We start from the raw sequence: 17,889 nt of genomic DNA, 5'->3' as shown, positions 1-17,889 counted from the left end.
GAATACAGGAGAGACAGTGTCTGTTCCGGGGTAAATAAACATTTATTAAGCATGTAACGTAATTATTCTCAGACGATGAAATGGCATTTGGACGTGTGGGCTTTGTCCATAGAAATCATGGGTTTCTCCACACTGACATTAGGAAAGTCCTGCTTCATTCATGTGGCACAAGTCCATGAGGACGAACAGAATGAAACCAACTGCTGTGCTGAAACTGAATCCAACGTAGCTCATAAATGTAAATAGAAAAGACATGCAACGTCTTCATTGCGCGTCCTTTATGTCCTCTTTAAAACTGAAAATAAATGCAAGCTCCTCTAAAGAAATCAAGGTGCCAAAGCTGCTTACACAGCATGTACGTTCTGTACATTTTGTTCCACATTCCCAAAAGCCCTCCCATTTTCCATCTCTACATTTCCTAAAATTTTCCAGCAACCAAAACTGACCTTACTTTATATTAATACTATCAAGGATGTGATCAAAATGTCGAAGGAAAAACTGGATAGTGGGATTTTTAATGACTAAGAAAGAACCATAGAAAAAACAAAATCCTGAGAGAATAAAATATATACAGTATATGTAATCACATCTCTGACAGTATTAAATCATTGAAGGCAGCCAGGTCAATCTCACTGCATTCCCTCTTTACAACCGCCCATCTCCGCCTCCACATCGCACTCCGATGGTACTGTGCTCTCAACAACCTTAGTGTCCACTGAACTCTGTCCAGCTGCTCTAGAAGGTTAGCGCTTCTACAGCATTTTAGTCCGTCTCCATGGCACCACTGTGCGTCTCCTTGGACACCATGAGTCTCATCAGCTTTCCGTGGAGCTTCTCAATCTTCTTCACATCCTGGGCCTGGTCTGTCTTGTACTGTAAACACTGTGGGGATGGACAAAAGACTACATGAGGGGGATGACAGCTAGTATTACATTAGATTGACCAACTGGAGAGGCGGAAAATTTTTTTATGTCACAGATTAAGAAGTCAAATCAAACACGGTATTATAAAAGTGACATTTTCTTTTGCTTGACCTCTTACCTTCCTGTTTTGCCCCTTTTAAGCAGCCCTTTTGTAATGTTTTCAGCATACTTTTACGATCAGTGAAGTCAATCTCTGTATGAGTATGGTTTAACAGGAAATTGTATCATACTCTATCATTAAATACAAGGCCTTCAATAGCAATCACAATAGCAGACATTTTGACTTGTCAAACACATGTGTCCACAATGACATCAATAACGGCTTTCAAGTGTTCCAGGACCAGGGCACTGCTGGCCTTTGTATGGCTGACTGAAAGCTAAATGGAGCAAAGCCATCATTAATGTTATGTCACATCAAAATGTCTGCTGTGAAAAAGGGCTCCATTCTATACATGTCATCAATCAAACTATTCAACATGTATATCTGTAGATTAATACAGTGCTGTGATTGTTTGGGCAAAGACTATTCGCTCTGTCTGGCATCCACAGATACATCAGCAAAGGCTGGACTGCCATGAAATATAGTACAGACATTCATGATCAAAATGTTTACTTGACAGAGAAATATCTTCACATCACAAGATGGTTTGGCAGAAGTTCATGTTGCCATGAGGATACATTTCAGTGACACTGGTAATCCCCTGGCATTCCATCCAATGCCATCATCAGGTCAAAACTTCAATGTGATCAATACTTCATCGCTACATCTTTCAGATTTTTCTATACAATCAGCATTCCAGCTTCATGTGCATTGTGAGGAGTGGTGCTAATTCAATTAGTTGCTGAATCAATCAACAGAAAACTAATGATGCCGCTGAGTATTTTCAAGTACAAAGTATACAACCTAACAATTGTTAAGACTTGCTAATGTTTCCACTTTACACGTTACTATAAATTAAATACTGGTAACATAACGCAGATTTCATACGTTATTTTTTCAAGGCAAATTAGTACAAACGGCCATGAAAAGGTACGGAAGAAAAGAAAACTGCTTTCTGTTTAATAATTAGAGAAAGTTTTAGAGATATCTGATGCAAACTTGATCAAAAATCTTTCTCCGTTTCACTTGATTGTTCAATTAACTAAAACATTATTTCCTCATGTCACTCACCACGGCATTGTCGGTCACTTTGATGCACAGGTTGCCGTCGCAGTGTCTGTACTTCAGAACCACTCTGACCTGTAAACAAAACAACAACTAAGTTACTGAATTTGAGAATTTAGAGTTAAGAAAAGCAGCCCAGCAGTCGGTACAGTCACGTCTCTAACGAGCTATCCAGCTAACAAGCTAGCATGCTAACCTACTTAAAAAATAAAGTGTTTTCACCTTCATGGGATCTGTCAGATACAGTTTTTCTGCTGCACGGGCGAACTCCTCCCAAGTCTGATAGTAAGGCATTATTTAACTAGCTAAAGTTTCTACTATACCAAAGAATCTGTTTGTATCAGCCGACCAGGTTTGCTAACTTCGGAACACCACATCAGCAGCTGCGTGAACACAACCAATCAGAGTGAAGAGATCATGATGTCGTTAACGCTTCCGGATCGCCGTTTTAAAATAAAGGCACGTTTAATCTGTGTAATTCAGGAATATGTCAAAACAACGCCACGCTGTCTGTTTATCATACTTTACATCGTAAGGTGAATCAATTAGAAGTCAACGATGTGATATGCAGCAACTTCTGCCTCTTGATTCTGAGAATAGTCCCTATGGCATCTAAACCCGACTTTTGTTTTGAAATTACCTCCAGTAGCAGGACCGGAAGTGTTCCTTTGCTGTATGTGTAGGGCATTCTACATGCTGCCCTCTAGTGGTTGCATTGAAATCTCACAAAAAAGGATGAGCAGTCACGTAATCACGCGAACATTCCACAAAGCTTAAAATGTTGTAGATTTATCGCTGTATTTAATTATTTCGCCTTAAGCAGAATTGGATGAGTGGTGCTCAAGTAATTAGATCGTTCCAAGATGGCAATACCGCAATATGAAAAAGTACTGTATTTAAAAAGTAGTGTTATATACAGTATCTATTTTCAAGTTCAAATCGCCTATTCTCTTGCTGCATTAACACGTGAGCAACATCATTGTAGCCGATGGTGTTGAAACTAATTTTACCTCCTTACTGGTATTAACCTTTAACAGCAAATGTTTTATAAACTGATCATATGCTCTGTGTGTAAATTCTTAATCCTTAACATAAGAAGTAACCACAGCTGAGCTCAGATAAATTATGTACTTTTTTATTCTTAGATTTAATTGAGTAAAAGGTGTAGCTGAAAAAATCATAAAATGGAAACATTCAAATAGGGCACAAGCACCTAAAAATTACACAAGTACAGCACTGAAGTATATGAGGCTTTGGGACGAAGCACTCCAGATGGTATTTCATGGCTTGTGCACTAGATGGCGGACAAAGTCCAGGTACATTTATGGAGGGGGCTCTTGGATGAACCCAGAAGACTGAACTGAGAGGTTGACGACATCAGCATTTGACTGGTGTTCTTATTTTCCTGCAATTTACAGAGAGTGTAGCATGCGAGCAAGCTTCATTTCCTTCAGATCTAATGACATTTACTGGTTCAGTGCGTTAGATGTCATAATAACTGAGCTGGTGAGGAGTGGGTGGTGTGCTGATGGCTCATTCATCATCATCTGAGTCAGTGGCAGCTCGGTCACCCGAATGGCTGACTTGCACCTATTTGAGATTTTAGAATAAAAAAACATGAAAATAAAGGAGTCAGTGTTATAGTTACTGCCCACAGTTGCAGATACATTCACATAAACACACAGTATACAAGGACAAATACAGTGACATGTCATTAGTTATACTAATGGTTCTGAGAAGTGTTGTTGACAGGCCTTCATATATCACTTTAAATGTGTTCACTACACAGATTTTTAGTATTAAGTCTCCCTGACAACCAAAAACACTTGCATCACGGAAGCTGCAACCTTAAACTGTTGGTATTGTTTTAGTAAAATCAGTGTGCCCTTTCCACGGAGGTGAACCTTTCTATCAAAGTGCAGTGGCATTACATAAAGGCAGAGGAGCTCATAATATGACCTTTAGCCTCTACCTTTTTATTTTTTAGAAAACCCTGTTGTAATCCTCTTTGAGAACATCAGACATCCTGCTGAGTTAGCCCAGCTACCTTTAAACGGAAAAGTATGATCTGATGCTTCATTTCAAGCCAGCAAGGCCTTTCAGTCTCATCGGCTTTGCAATCGCAGGACCAGAAAGGACCGATATGCATTATTCATGTAATCCAACGATCAACATTCTTATGATGCTTTTTAAAGAATAATAATAAAGAAATCATACTTTTAATTTTTGGCTGTTAACACCTCGTTTTGGCCTTGAATCTGGTGAACCTCTTCTGAAGGATGACACTGACTGTCAAAGTTTCAGATTTTCTCCTCAACAGCACAGACTCCACTTCCAGCCGCTCACACATAAACACACATTACATCACACACAAGCACACTAGTAAATCACAGTGCTGGTGTCAGGGCCACCTGTGGCTGAACATCATCTCCTGTCTATGTATCTGACCACAGCTCTTGCTTGTTTGTTGTTTGCATGAAAAGGTGTGTACTTGACAATGTTCATGTTTGCTTTCATAAATGTGTTTTTAATGAATGAAGTCTGAAGGTTTCAATGCCACGCAGAGATAGGATGATTTTTCTTAGTGCTTGTTGAGATAACTTGGCAGAGATGCAGAGTTCTTCTGATTCTATGTGTATGTGGCTGATCTGTCTTTATACGACATCATTGTTGAGACAGATGGGAAAAATGAAATACTGAAGTCCAGAGGCCATATTTATGACATGTGGATTGTAGGCATTTTTTCCAAACGTTCCTCATTTATAATGCAACCACTGACCTTCACCGTGCTATCACAAATGCATTGCAAACTCCTGCAGTCTGTGATTTTTTTAAAAAAAAAAGGAAAATAGACACAGCAAATATAACATGCTTTTTTGTGAAGTTTTTAGTCTACTTTCGGTCCCAGCTCAACATCACAGACAGAAATTCGTCGCAAGAGAGCCAACTCAGTTGTCAGGGGCAACCTGTACGTGCTACGTCCCACAAGTTGCGTCAATTGCTGCTTTCAGGTGCCGTGGGAAATCTAACTCCGATAAATACAGCGCACATCATATAACACAGGCGAGTTTCTTTTTCTCCTAACATTTTGATGTGCATTTCAGGTGGCGAACAGCTAAAGCCGTATCATCCTAATATTCCCTTTATTTAACTCTCACAACTGGGGACAATGTGTTGTTACCTATAGGCCACAATTAAATAAAACAGAAAAGCTGTGTTTCTCTCAAGTTTCTCAGGCTGTGTGGGCAGTTTGATAAATTACATTTACTAACAGCTATGTCACGCTGTCCAGATAGACCTAAAAACAATTTTGCCATTAATTTTGCTAACTTTGTCATGAGCAGTCTATGTGGGCTAACCAGGATTTCCTGAGGCTTGTTTTGTAGCAAAATACACCACTAAATGAGCCTACTCGAATATGTGTGTTTTGCTTCAATGTGCCTCTTTGCATGAAAGATTAAGCATTAGTGAATGAGACATTAATGAGATCCATCTACGTAGGAGCTGACGGTGCGGCCGTGAACGCAGCACGTGTTGCAGCCAGCAGGCAGCGGCAGCAGACCGGTACCCGAGCGGCACAGCGCCGCATCTCACCGACCCGAGTGCGTCAGAAAATCCCCACAAACGCTACGATAGTCCACTTTCTTCCCAGTGACTCGTCGCCACCAGCGGAGCCGCGATGCTCTAGATCATGTAGGATTCGACTGTTTCAATTTTAAATCCCAGTTTTCTTTTTTTCTTTTCTTTTTTTGTACTTTTTACCGGATAGCCTGCAAACTGTGAAGCCTCTCGTCGCGCCGTCGGAGTCCCATTCATCTGGTCGCCTGTAGCCTTGAACCGAGCGGCGAACTTTTGGGAAAAACTACAAGTCACCCGTCGTCGATACCCGAAGGAGTTTGTGATATATTTGGCCTGAAAACACTTTCGTCATGAGGTAAGAGGCTCCCAGTTGTCTTAAATGTGAAATGATATGAGAGAAGAGGCTGCTCGGTGGGCGAGAACGTGATGAAAGTCAGGAGTTGAGGCAGCGCGCGGAGCAGCCCGGAGCGCGAAGTCAACTGCAGCTGAGATATTAGCTAAACATGCTTAGATATGTTAAAGACAGCGAGACCGTTTCAAAACACGCTCCGACATTGAGCGAAGGAGCTGTACGCGCTGCCTGCGCTTCCATGTTAGCCCTGTTAGACAGTGAACACTGTCAGCTCTATCGCGCCGACAGGCTCGCTCAACGTTACTCTCGATTTGTGCTGCATTTGTGGACGTGCATGGGTTTGGAATGGCGCTCGCGCATTGCTGCCGCTGCTCCCACACTGCATAAGAGGGATTATCTTTCCCCGCTGGTGATGGGCTAGCCTTCATTTGATGCCACGTTATGATTGTGGCACGGCTCGCGCATATCACTTTTGTCAGCCGGGAAGAGACGGTGGGGCTGGCTGGCAAATACCCACGCGTGCATCTAAACATGGAGTAGATGATGAAGACACCCCAAGATACTTCTTGACATACGTCAGGCATGTGTATTGGGGCGCCACCTCTTCATAGCCACGGTGACACCTTACCTGCTACAGGTAGACACCTGTAACAGGTAAGGTGCACCCATCTGACGCCTGTTTGCGCACTGCTCTTACACCCTGGATCAGATGTGCAGTCTGAGGAGATGCACTGTGCGTGTGGCTGTTGTGTAACACGGATGGGGTCTTTGTTTCCCACTGAACATGATGCTGGCTGTCTTTTGAAGAGCAAGAATGACCCCAAGCTGAGTGTGCTTCAAGACAGGAAGAAGCTGCTCAGTATTTAAGGTTGTGTGGCGACTTCTGGAGATGAAAATGCTGATCATGCTGTATTACTCGTATTTTCCCTTGTTATTCTCTTCAACATTTGTTTCCTTCTTTGTAAATGTCCAATTGTTGCTTAGAGTTCCTAAAATGTCCCACACTGTTGTCACCACCTCAGTGTCAAGGTCTAGAAATGACATTTTGGATCCAGGACATTAGTATGAACAGTGAGAGAGAGGTCATTTTTGTCAGTTGGCGGAGAATTGGCTTCCCCTCGGGAGCGTGTCCTTAAAATGGCCCGAGGTCGCTGATGAGGCAGAGAGCGCTGCTTTTACTTGATTCTGGTTGACGTGCCTTAACGCAGCACAGCAGTTTTTGTCACATATTTCCTCTCGCATGGTGCTGTGAGGGACGCTCTGCTCCATGCAGGGAAAAGTTCAGATGTCAAAACAGCTTTTATGGAAGTGTGTGACCTTGATTTTTTTTCTTTTTTTTTTTTTACATCCATGACCTAACTGTGTGTTAAAGTGAGACATGCAGTGTGGATGGGGCCTGCCCCCTTTAAGAAAGCCCCTAATTGAATCCAGCTGTTGGAATCTCTCTGTAGGCCAAACTGCGGTTAACAATAGCTTTGGTTGTTTCAAAGAGCCGCATGTTGTGTCCATGTCCCAGAATGGAAACCACTAACTTTTCATCGCTCTTGTTTTTTTCCCTCCTCTTCCTCATGCTTTGTAACAACTTTCTCATTAGTTGCTTTTAACCTCTCGCGTGTTTTAGGAGCACATCGCTCCTCAAACTGGAGCAGTGTTGAATCTGAACATCGCCAAACCACGGATGGCAGCAGACAGGAACAAAGACGTGGTTACTTTTTGTCCACCAGACTGTGTGGTAGCTTGTTTTCCCTGCTGTCATTGGAAAGGAAGAATTGTGCGTCCAGCGGGGGGGTATCGCTGTGTTCGTGGGGTTTAACAGGTGTGTGTGTTGGTGTGTGTGTGAGTGAGTGGCAGCCCCAGCTGCTCACAGCTGACTCATGCAGGACCCTTGCAGCTGTGTGTTAGTGTGCCATAAGGTTGTGGCCACGGTGACGACCCCAAATTACTGGTCCACTGGCTATTCAGCACACACTCCTGAGCTTAAACATTTTCACCCCATTTTTTTTACAGTAAGTCTGGCCCCCAGAGGTCTGTTAATTTCCAGTAACAGCTGACTGAATGAAGAAAACAGAGAAGTTTGTCATGGATGAGTTTTTCATGGTCAGCAGCCTCCAGCGGTGGATTGAGTTTCCCTGCCCTGCTCAGCTGATATATCAGGAACAATAGCTTGGCAAGTTGCTGACAGCCAATAAGAGCTGCCAAGTTCTTTAAAAAACAATTTGAATGTTTAAAGGTAATAAACAACTCAAACACAGTGCTCAGAGAGCCATTGCTTTAATGATTTGGATAAGCTTTGAATTCATTTTAATATATTTTATTTGTTAGGTGCCACCTACCAGGTTTTATGAAGAGACTTTTTAAGTCAGATTTAAAGACCCTACACAGCCACATTTTCACTTATTTGGCCTGGTTGAGACCTTGATGAGGATTGTATGGGCTTGTACAGACTGTGCTTGATTGACATCTGTCTGATCCTCACATGAATCAGTTTTGTGTTTCACCTGTTTCATTCTTATTGGTTAATGGTGTTTGGTGACCTCATGCATTTACAGTTTCAACATTGGTCTGAGCTTTGTTGCTGTACAAAACAGCACCTTCAGGAAAAACCCTGATTTGTATAAATTGCATCCATATTTTGGCAATTTGTGTAGTTTTCTGTGTTTTGCAGTTGATTTGGTTTTTGTTATTAAATTCTGGGGCTCTGTCCGTGTTTTCTGATTTGCAGAAATCCCAGCTGTCTCAAAAAGAAGCTGGTATTGTAAACAAACGATCTAGGCCCAGTAAATATTTAGCAGCACATGGCTGGTGGTTTGATCTTGACTGTTAAGGTCAAAGATACCTGGTGGGAGCACATTCCAAGACCATGAGGATGAGAATGTATGTATAGTGGTGGTCAGTTTGTTTTCCTGCGTTGTGTCAGGCGGCACGTAATGCTGATGTCAGTTTATCTCGGGACGTTTGATAAGCAGCACCGTCAGGGTGACGGGGCTGTGAAGTGTCATGATAACAAGCCTTGACAACTGCTGAAAGGCCTCATGCCTCCCAGGCACTGCAGGTTTCACACCAAAGACGAATGACAGGATCCAAAGCCGGGCTGCATGCAGCCTGGAACTTTTGAGTATGCCGAACTGCAGGAACTGTTAATGTGCAGAGACTCAGTCGCTCAGGATTTGAAGTTGGACTGCAACCAGTTATGTTATTCCATCTACTATAAATGAAGTATTAATGAGGTCAGCCTGAGGCTAATTAGAAATGAGAATACATTTCACTTGCACATTGATTTATAAGACTTAAGATACAGCCACTGACTCAGGTCTCTTCTTGTGTTTTATTGAGTCTAGACAGAGAATGAGATGCAAAGAATCAGTCAGAGGCGAGCTGAGTCATGGTATGGACGTTTTCCTCTTCTTCACAGGGCAGATTAATAGATCATGTCGCTGTAACATCATTATAAGAAGTATGACTTCATTGCCGGGGAGCATACTAACCTAATTCACAGTCACTTTCAATGTAGCGGTCTTTGTTAAACTCCTGCAGCTTCCGATTTCTGCAGTAACAGTACTTGCTTTGTGGAACTAAATGTACCCCCTGAAGGAGTGTGTGCAACTCTTCCCCTCCTTTATCGTACACACTGATCACAAGCTTAGTCGAGCAGACGTAGAAAAAAAAAGTGTTCCCAAGGCTGTGTCCAAACTTGAAAAATGATATGTCATTTGATGCCAGAGACAGTTTTCTGAACTTTTTTGAATGGGCCATTAAATTTATTAAATTCTTCCACTGTGTTTTCTGTATTATAGTCCCCACCTAAGTGCAGGGACCGATCCAAGTTTCCCTCCAGATCAGCTGTTAATCTATGCGGCGCGATTGATGCGGCTTTATATTTTTCTTATGCCAGAGATGTGACTATAATCTTGAGTAATTCCTATGAAATGTCAGAAAGAATCATTAAAACGGACTAATGAGCTGGAAGAGTCTCAGTTGACCTAATCGACTAAGCTAAACACATACAATCTCTCTATTTCTGTTCTCCTTCTCTCTTTTCCCCTCCAACCAAATGTGTTCCGGTTTTTCTGCTATTCCAAATGCAACTGAAGGTGGATTGAGCTATAAAATGTTAAGTGGATGCGACAACAGGACGGGAGAATGAATTTATTGTGCTCCAGTGATTTCCTTTGAAGTTTTGGGGGAGATTTTGATCACGGCTGGCTCCCCGCCTCCATCTGCTCCTCGCACTCCTCATCTCCCTCACTCCTCCTCCCCTCCCTCTGCAGCCTCTCTCTGCCAATCCATCCTTAATCTCACTCTCTCATTTCCCCCTCTATCCGCTCCAAAAAGGGACGCTTTACTGGCTTCTCCCTGCCAGGTCCTTTTTTTTATTATTATTATTTCCATCCATTCCCAGACGAGTTTCATCCCTCACATCTCGCGTCTTATGTTTCAGCTGTCTGCTGACCGACTGTTTGCAGAGGTAAAGTCAACCCAAGGAGGAATGTAATCACAGCTTGTGTTTAAGAGGCACACACAGACACGATTCTCCCAGGATTATTGCTGATTCACTACAGTGAAAGACATGACTTTGAGCTCCAAGTGTACTCACAGGCAGTGATCATGGCATCAAGTCACTGCAGTCAGAATATAACCGTATTTAAGTGTATATTAAGGTATTTCTACTTTGTTGGATGGTGGAGAAAGATAGAAAAGATGATTTAAGTTTTGCGGTCGTGTGCCGTTAAGTGGCTGTTTTTAACCCGAGAACGCGCTCCCAATTCAACACTTTCTCACTACAATCAAAGTCCTGTACTGTGAGCTCTACCGGTGTGGCTGAAGGTTAAGTGCCTTGCTCAAGGGCGTCTCAACAATAGCTACAAAGGGAGTGTTACTCGCTCACTTTAATGACACTCAGTGTCCTAGTTGACCCGGTGATTCAAACCAGCAGCTCCCTTCTCTCTAATCTGTAGGCTACCACCACCCATCATGTTGTGTTTGTGTGTGTGTGTTTCCCCCATCTTTTGTGATGAGTCACTCCATGTTCACTCATGGTATTGCAGAGCAGGTTAAAAAATTGCCTTCTATTTCTCATACATGGTGTTTTGCTGCCCTCATGATGTGTAGTTTTAGGGGTATGTTGTACCTTTGTTTGAGTCCAGTTGGCAAATAATACACTTACAGCGCATCTTGACAAAAAAACACTCCATTATAAATAAAGTAGGCTGAGCTAAGAGCACAATGCCAGACTCCCTTGTCTTTACCATTCAACACTATGATAGAGGGATGCACCGATCCAGCTTTTCCTCTCCTGGTCACAATTCCAGTACCAACTTCCACTTTTCTCGTTTTTCCAAATGTAGGCACTGTACACTACTTTGTATGGAACTGACCTGAAGCATGTTCATGTAAGGTAACAGCCAGGCTTTGCTGCGGCAGTAAAAACTGAGCTGACTGCTTGTAACTGATGCAGAAAACATTGAATTTTATAATGACATGGTTGATGTCTGATTCGCTTAATAAGGTCAGTGTTGGTGCCAGTGTTAAATCAGCTTATGTTTTTAGAAATCCTTGATCAAAGGCTTTAACAAACCTGTTACTGCGGCACAGCGCTCACCTTCATATCAATATAGTAATGGGACAGTCAACGTTGGAACAGGATGAAACTCTAATTAAAGTCTGCCTATTTATATCTGCACATTTTTCCAAAATTTTTCCATTCATTTGATTTCATTTTAAGGATATTTCTGGCCAACAGCTTGCATTCATTTTTGACCCTGGCAGTAAATAGCTGCCTTCCCTTCACAAATGAAGTATTTGTGGTATCATGGCTGATTGGCCTCACTTCACTGACAGAATGAGATTAACAGAGAAAGAGTTGATATGTTGGGACATGAGATCGGGAGGATTACTTAAACCTCTAGCCCAGCTCATTGAATAGATTGCCACTGACTAAGATCTTGTTAAAGAACAAGCTGTTCTAAAGTTTATCGGTGAAGAAGACATCAAATGATGCTGCTGGAAATGAATTTCTGCAAGTAATGATGTGGCATAAAGCCTTTTCCCTGGTTGTGAATGAAACTACAGTTTTGCATTCACTAAGCATATTTATGTATTTTGGCCTTAAGTGAAGCAAACCTTACAGTTCTGGACATTAATCCAAATGTTTATGTCAAACTCATGTCTTGTGTGACACTTAAATGGATCTTGGTTGTGTAAACATGCTCCCAGTAAATGACTAAAACTGTCCAGAAATATGTGCCAGGATGTTGGTAAAGTTACTGTTTCACCAGTTGCAGTGTTGTACTCAACTGAGGAAAGCTAATTTGCTCCTGCTCCGGTGTCACCTCCATCCTTGATCAGAAAGGGAAGGTGTGATACCAGATTAGCAGCTTTGTCTCACTGACACGTCTGTTCCAGTTCTCTCACACAAGCCTCCGCCCACCTGCTGAGGCTGCACACTTGTTTATATTTTCACATTGCAACTGTAGATTCACCATTTCTAATATTATAATTCTTGAATGTTGGCATTATTGACTGTGGCTGGAATAATTGTCCAAACAACACTTTTTATCTAGTGAAATAATATGTGCCTTTTTTCTGCCTCCCAATTTGAGTATAGTGTAAACTGTCTATTAAAGTGTTTGAGATGTAAGAGTGAGCGGTGCTAGTGTCCACGTGAAAAGGCCAGCAACGACAAGCACTGATAGCAATAGGTGTTTGCTAAGCTCTGAATATTTCCATCAGTGTGTGTGGTGGACAGGAGGCTTGTGTGTTTAACCTGTGAGGCGTTGTCCTCACCGTCCTGTGGGTTTGGTGAGCTCCTGCCACTGACATCACTTACTGTGGGAAGGTGGAATGCTGTGAACCCACAGTTTGGTGTCTGCATCTGGGGCAGGGTTAGCTCAGAAACATCAGAATCACAGATGAGGCCTATCGTGTGTGTGTGTGGAACCAACTAGGTGGACAGATGGCTGTCAGGATGAAGACACTGACAAGTGTTCAGCTTATACATCTTTCAACTTGTGCGCACACATGCTCAAACACCAACTCTGTCTGCAATGAATTACATTCATATGCAACCAATCAGCAATGGCAAGCTTTGGTGTCTGTGCAGGAAGCAGTGTGACAGGATTGTAGTGCAGTGACCACAGACTGGGTTCTGTATCCTGTCATTATGTGTCAAGACAGGGCAGACTTTTCCAATATTCAGTGAAGATCCTAATCAAGGCTTTTAGTTGCTTAAATATATCCATAAATACTTAAATCATGCTTTGACTGCTGCTGATGTTTTAAAAACATTATCTAGGTTTTCCCCAAAAAATCTTTAGCCAACGCAAAATTCTTGTGTAAACCTTTGCAAACACACACACACACACACACACACACACACACGATCCGGTCATTTTTACATACATACGTTCTGTTTGTCGATAGTTGGACTGCTGATACTGCTGATAGTGTGGCATTAAAGATCCATCTTACAGAACACTTTGGATAAAAGATATCTTGACAATCACTGGCCAGATCTTCATGCAGTATGGTATGGATATTTATGAAAATGATTTTGGTGACCCCTCATCTTGTGCAGTGCTGCCATCAGTCAAAAATGTCTTCATGTACACAAGAACTGTTGAAATCAAATGGCAGAATCCCCTGAAATGTCACGGTAAGGCTCTAATAATAGCAACATCATCAGTATGTTCTTCTGTCCAACATTCTTGCGTTGTGGCGTATAGGGAACATTGCAGGATCCAGGTTCTTTGGCAGGGCTTCAGACATTTAGTCTTCTTTATGTATTGGACTCTTTAAAGGGGTTACTGCAAAGACTTTGCATGTTATTGAGCTGAAAACCGTTAATTTGATCAATGTGATGCTGATAACAGTTTATTTTACAAAGTATATGAAATAAAGAAACATACAACCAAAGGGTTAGGGTTAATGTATTTGATATTTTATGTAAGAAATGATGTATTACACCCACAGCTAGCTTCATTTACACAAAGAAACACAATAATCTGAACAACTTCAGATTCAATTTGCTGCATTTCATCTAAACCACTTGGTTTGAGCACTCTGTTTATCTTTTTATTCCCTTACATTAATCTCTTCTGTGAAAAGCCCCTGTTTCTTTGCATATGTTATACCTGTGCACATTTTTTTTCCTTGGAAAACCTATGGCTGCAACATTCCTCAGCTCCACCATGTACACTGTACGTCTGTGTGCTTGCCAGTGTGTGTTCCAGCTGTGCACCAGTGTGTGAGGACCTGCCACTGTATTTTCATCCTCACCGTGTGCCTGAGTGTTTCGGACAGTGCCAGTCAACTGTGCTCATCTGTCGACATGAAGTGTAGCTCTGACCAGCTGCGTGCCCACGGTGACCAGGCTTGCATGATGAGCCACGACAGCTCATGAATGTGCATTTCTCTGCTTTTCCCTGCCAGCCTCTCCGCTGTTCCCTCCCCTTGAACCATAAAAGCTGTCATGATAATCACAGATAGCCTATATAGTGTTTTTATAGGTGATTCTGTCATACAGCTGAAAAGTCCAGACAGATAAAACAGGATCAGATCTAATGAGATGTGAGTGTACAGAGTGCGGAGGCTGTTGGAAACTGTCCGTCTCGACTGCACCTTTTTGGCTGCCTGCTCCTGTCCCCTGTCCAGGTGGGGCCCAGTTCATTTCAAATGAGCCGAATGTCTGGGGTGAAAAATGTGAGGTCTGGTGAGGTGAGGTCACTGAGGTCCCTCAGTGGACATGTACTAGTAATACGAAGTATAATTTTCCCCACTGTAACAGCTCCAACAAAATTTACTGGTGGGGGGATGTCCATCAAGCAGTCTGCGCATGCTTACAGTCCCAAGAAGAGCCTGAGCCAACCAAGGAGGGATACACCTGTGTGGGTATATCATGCTTGTGCAGCCCCTGTAATGAAAGGACCTTGTGGATCAGCATTTTGAAGTAGCACATTTGACTCTTAAGGTCTAAGTGAAACCCCACATTTTGCTACCCACCCTCCCACCCCCAGTCGCTGCACATCCTTCCACTTGGATTTATGCTGTAAAGGAGCTGTGGGCATGGCCAAGGCTCCAAGCAGCTAGGTGGCTAACAATCAAAAGAAGAATAGCAGCAGTGAATTTCCCCCCTCTCACAGTCTCTCTCTGTAGTTTGGCTTGCCAACCTCTCCTGTCTCCCCTCCCCTTAAACCATAAATGCTGTCTTGATGACCAAGATAGCCTCTAGAACATGTAGAGTAGTTTGGCTTTCCAGAGACAGGGGAAAATACAAGAGAGTCAGCCAGGAAATAGATTAAAATGGATTTCTCAACAACATCTTAACATTTTTATGACTGAGTAAAGGAACGGAGGCACACAGAATTGTTTTCCATCAAACACTCCTCCCCGAACTGATAACCTTCCTCCCTCATCTGCCTTTAGAGCTAATAATTTACAGGCTAACAGTTTGGATGAAAGCACAGAAAGACTTCTTATCTTTTCCTTAACGTGTGTTTGTGTAAAGACAGAAACAGCTAGCTTCATGTGTCGATAGTTCTGCACATTCAGCGGTCGCTGCACTGGTGAGAATAGCTTTATGAGGGTCATTGTGGCTAATGAACCTTTGCTGGTCAAGTTACTCAAAATGTAAAAATGTCATTAATTTCTCATTAAACCTTCCTCATTTAAAATGTTCGTACATTACTGATCACTCACACACAAAAGTAAATTCCACATTACTTGGTAGTTTACTCATTAGTCTGCTCTCAGCTCTGTCAAAAGCGCCTTTAAACAACTTCGAAGTCTCTACACCCACATGTCACATGTTCTGTACTACATGTGGAAATAAGAAATAAGACACCGTGGTTGAATAAACAGCCAGCCTATGTTTTGGAGGTATTTACTGACCATCAACAGCTAGCTTAACATTAGCCTTGGTGATAGCACCCAGCAGCTCTTCAGAAGTCCTGTTCTGAGTCCTGATTGTCAGCTGACCAGCGGGTAAGATCACGTCTTGATTCCATGGGGAGCAGAGTATTTTTCCATGATATACAATTGGGAGTATATTACAAGGTGTTTTATTTTGAAAATTGACCAGATGTTCTGTGCTGTTCCTGCAGCGCTTCTGGTGGACTCACAAGCAGTGTAGGGAATGGCCAGGACGAGCTCTGGTGGCCACATCGCAGCTGGAGCCTGACTCAGCTGTGCCCGCAGGAATGAAGCTGTTAGCAAAACAGATGAGAAGACACAGGAATTAAATAAGACAACTTTGGAGTTAGTAACTGTTAGTTCATTACTGAGTTTCAAATTGTAATCCCTAACTGTTACTGAAAAATGTAATCACATTACTATATCACGTTTCTAAGTAATGCATTACAGCACCCTTACAGCTTCTCTCATCTGTCATCAAGGTGAGATGAGTTGTTTTGATCTTATTGATCTATGATTGCTTTAACTTTAACTTAAATAACTAGTTTTCCTTCTCTTTAAATTACAGGTTATTTAGGAACATTATTGTCAGGTTCACGTATGGAAGTGGTGTGCACTTCCACACGTGAACCTGACACACACACACACACACACACACAGAGGCCTGTAGTCAACAACATATCGTGTCACTGCTGAGCTGCACCCGCTGAACAGCCCCCCTTAAATAGTTCCGTCATCAGAAGTGTCGCCGTGGCTACACAACAACGCCGCCAAATTGACACTCTTTGTTCAGCCAATTGTAGCCTCACTAGATCTTGAATGAGCAGAGAGGAGAAATAAGAGTCGCAGCTCCAGGAAGACAGAGCGAAGGCAAAAGACTGGCTAAGGGAGGGGGGGAGCGTAAAGAGCGAGTTTTGAAACAGGTCAGCCACATCGCAGTCAGGCCTCATTTGGCCTCCATAATGAAGCGACCCCGGACAAACCTCTCCATCTTTGTTCCCCACGACAATGGCTGTGCACTGGGAGAGAGAATCATCTGACACATGAACTCCCTGCAGTCAGCTGTGCTCAACAGGCTGGACTGGGGGGGGGGTTGGCCTGGCAGAGAGGAAAGTTTATCCTTCACTCTGCTCTGGTGGCACCAAACAGCTACTGCTTTAACATCTCAAGTGATTAAGAACCTTTTTCTGTCACTTTACCCTCCAATGGAAACAGGTGGTCACACTTGATTTAAAACAAGGTTATTTTTGTATCGCATCTGGTATAAAGTTGATGAAAAACATGTTTAAAACCACCAGTTTGCTTGATAAATACTATACTAATATTATTCATCTTAAGAGATGGAGCATGTTTTCTCACTTTGAAGATACTTGTTGCTGTGTGCTATCACACCTTATCACTTTTCTGAAATTGGAAAGTTGAAGGTGCTGTCTTACCAGGAAGTCAGAGTGCTTCTTGGCAAAGCAAAAAAAGAGCGCTTGTCTTTGAAGACAAACAGGCATGTTTCTGAGAAAAAATGTCGAGAGGAGAAAAAACAATGATATAGGACAAAGTGTAAAAAGGAGATTTATTTGAGGGGAATAGCATCCCTACTGACTTACTGTCAAATTGAGCAAGCTCCTCGTCCCTGTTGCAGTGTGAGAATAGCAGAGTGTGTGTGAGGGTGTGTCCGTGTGTGTTTTCTGGCATGTAGAGCATTATTCACTTCCCCAACAAATCAGCATGGAAGAACTAACAGTTTCAGATGCATCAGAAAGCCTGAAATCTGTAAAGAAATACATCGAAGATCAAACACAGAGCTGCAATGAGCTGGGTGCAAGCTGCGGCCTCAGCCAGTTGAATTATTCAGCAGCACACTCACACACACAGTCTTGCACTTCTATCCTTGTAAGTACCCTCATTGGCATAATGCATTCCCTAGCCCCTTACCCTAATTTTACTCATCACAGCTAAATGCCTAACAC

The 17,889-nt window shown here is 42.5% G+C and overlaps 2 protein-coding genes across 2 annotated transcripts in view; one reads left to right on the top strand and one right to left on the bottom strand.

The window, feature by feature from the left end:
* Positions 1 to 28: 28 nt before the first annotated feature.
* On the bottom strand, positions 29 to 2,470 carry srp9 (signal recognition particle 9). Its single transcript, XM_041959042.1, has 3 exons — positions 2,311 to 2,470; positions 2,095 to 2,163; positions 29 to 882 (listed from the first exon to the last, which is right to left on the bottom strand). The coding sequence occupies exons 1-3, from the start codon at positions 2,380 to 2,382 to the stop codon at positions 763 to 765; spliced, it is 261 nt and encodes an 86-aa protein (XP_041814976.1). The 5' UTR covers positions 2,383 to 2,470; the 3' UTR covers positions 29 to 762.
* Positions 2,471 to 5,685: 3,215 nt separating this feature from the next.
* The window catches only part of enah (ENAH actin regulator), a 115,118-nt gene continuing 102,914 nt past the window's right edge, over positions 5,686 to 17,889 (top strand). The window contains exon 1 of the mRNA XM_041958622.1: positions 5,686 to 6,022. Coding sequence (XP_041814556.1) covers positions 6,018 to 6,022 — 5 coding nt within the window. The 5' untranslated portion in view covers positions 5,686 to 6,017. The remainder of the gene's footprint in view (positions 6,023 to 17,889) is intronic.

This window comes from Chelmon rostratus, chromosome 18 (assembly GCF_017976325.1).
Source record: "Chelmon rostratus isolate fCheRos1 chromosome 18, fCheRos1.pri, whole genome shotgun sequence".
In the NCBI taxonomy this organism is placed as follows: Eukaryota; Metazoa; Chordata; class Actinopteri; order Chaetodontiformes; family Chaetodontidae; genus Chelmon; species Chelmon rostratus.
The sequence above is the reverse complement of the archived record's forward strand: the minus strand, read 5'-3'. Positions and strand labels throughout refer to the sequence as shown.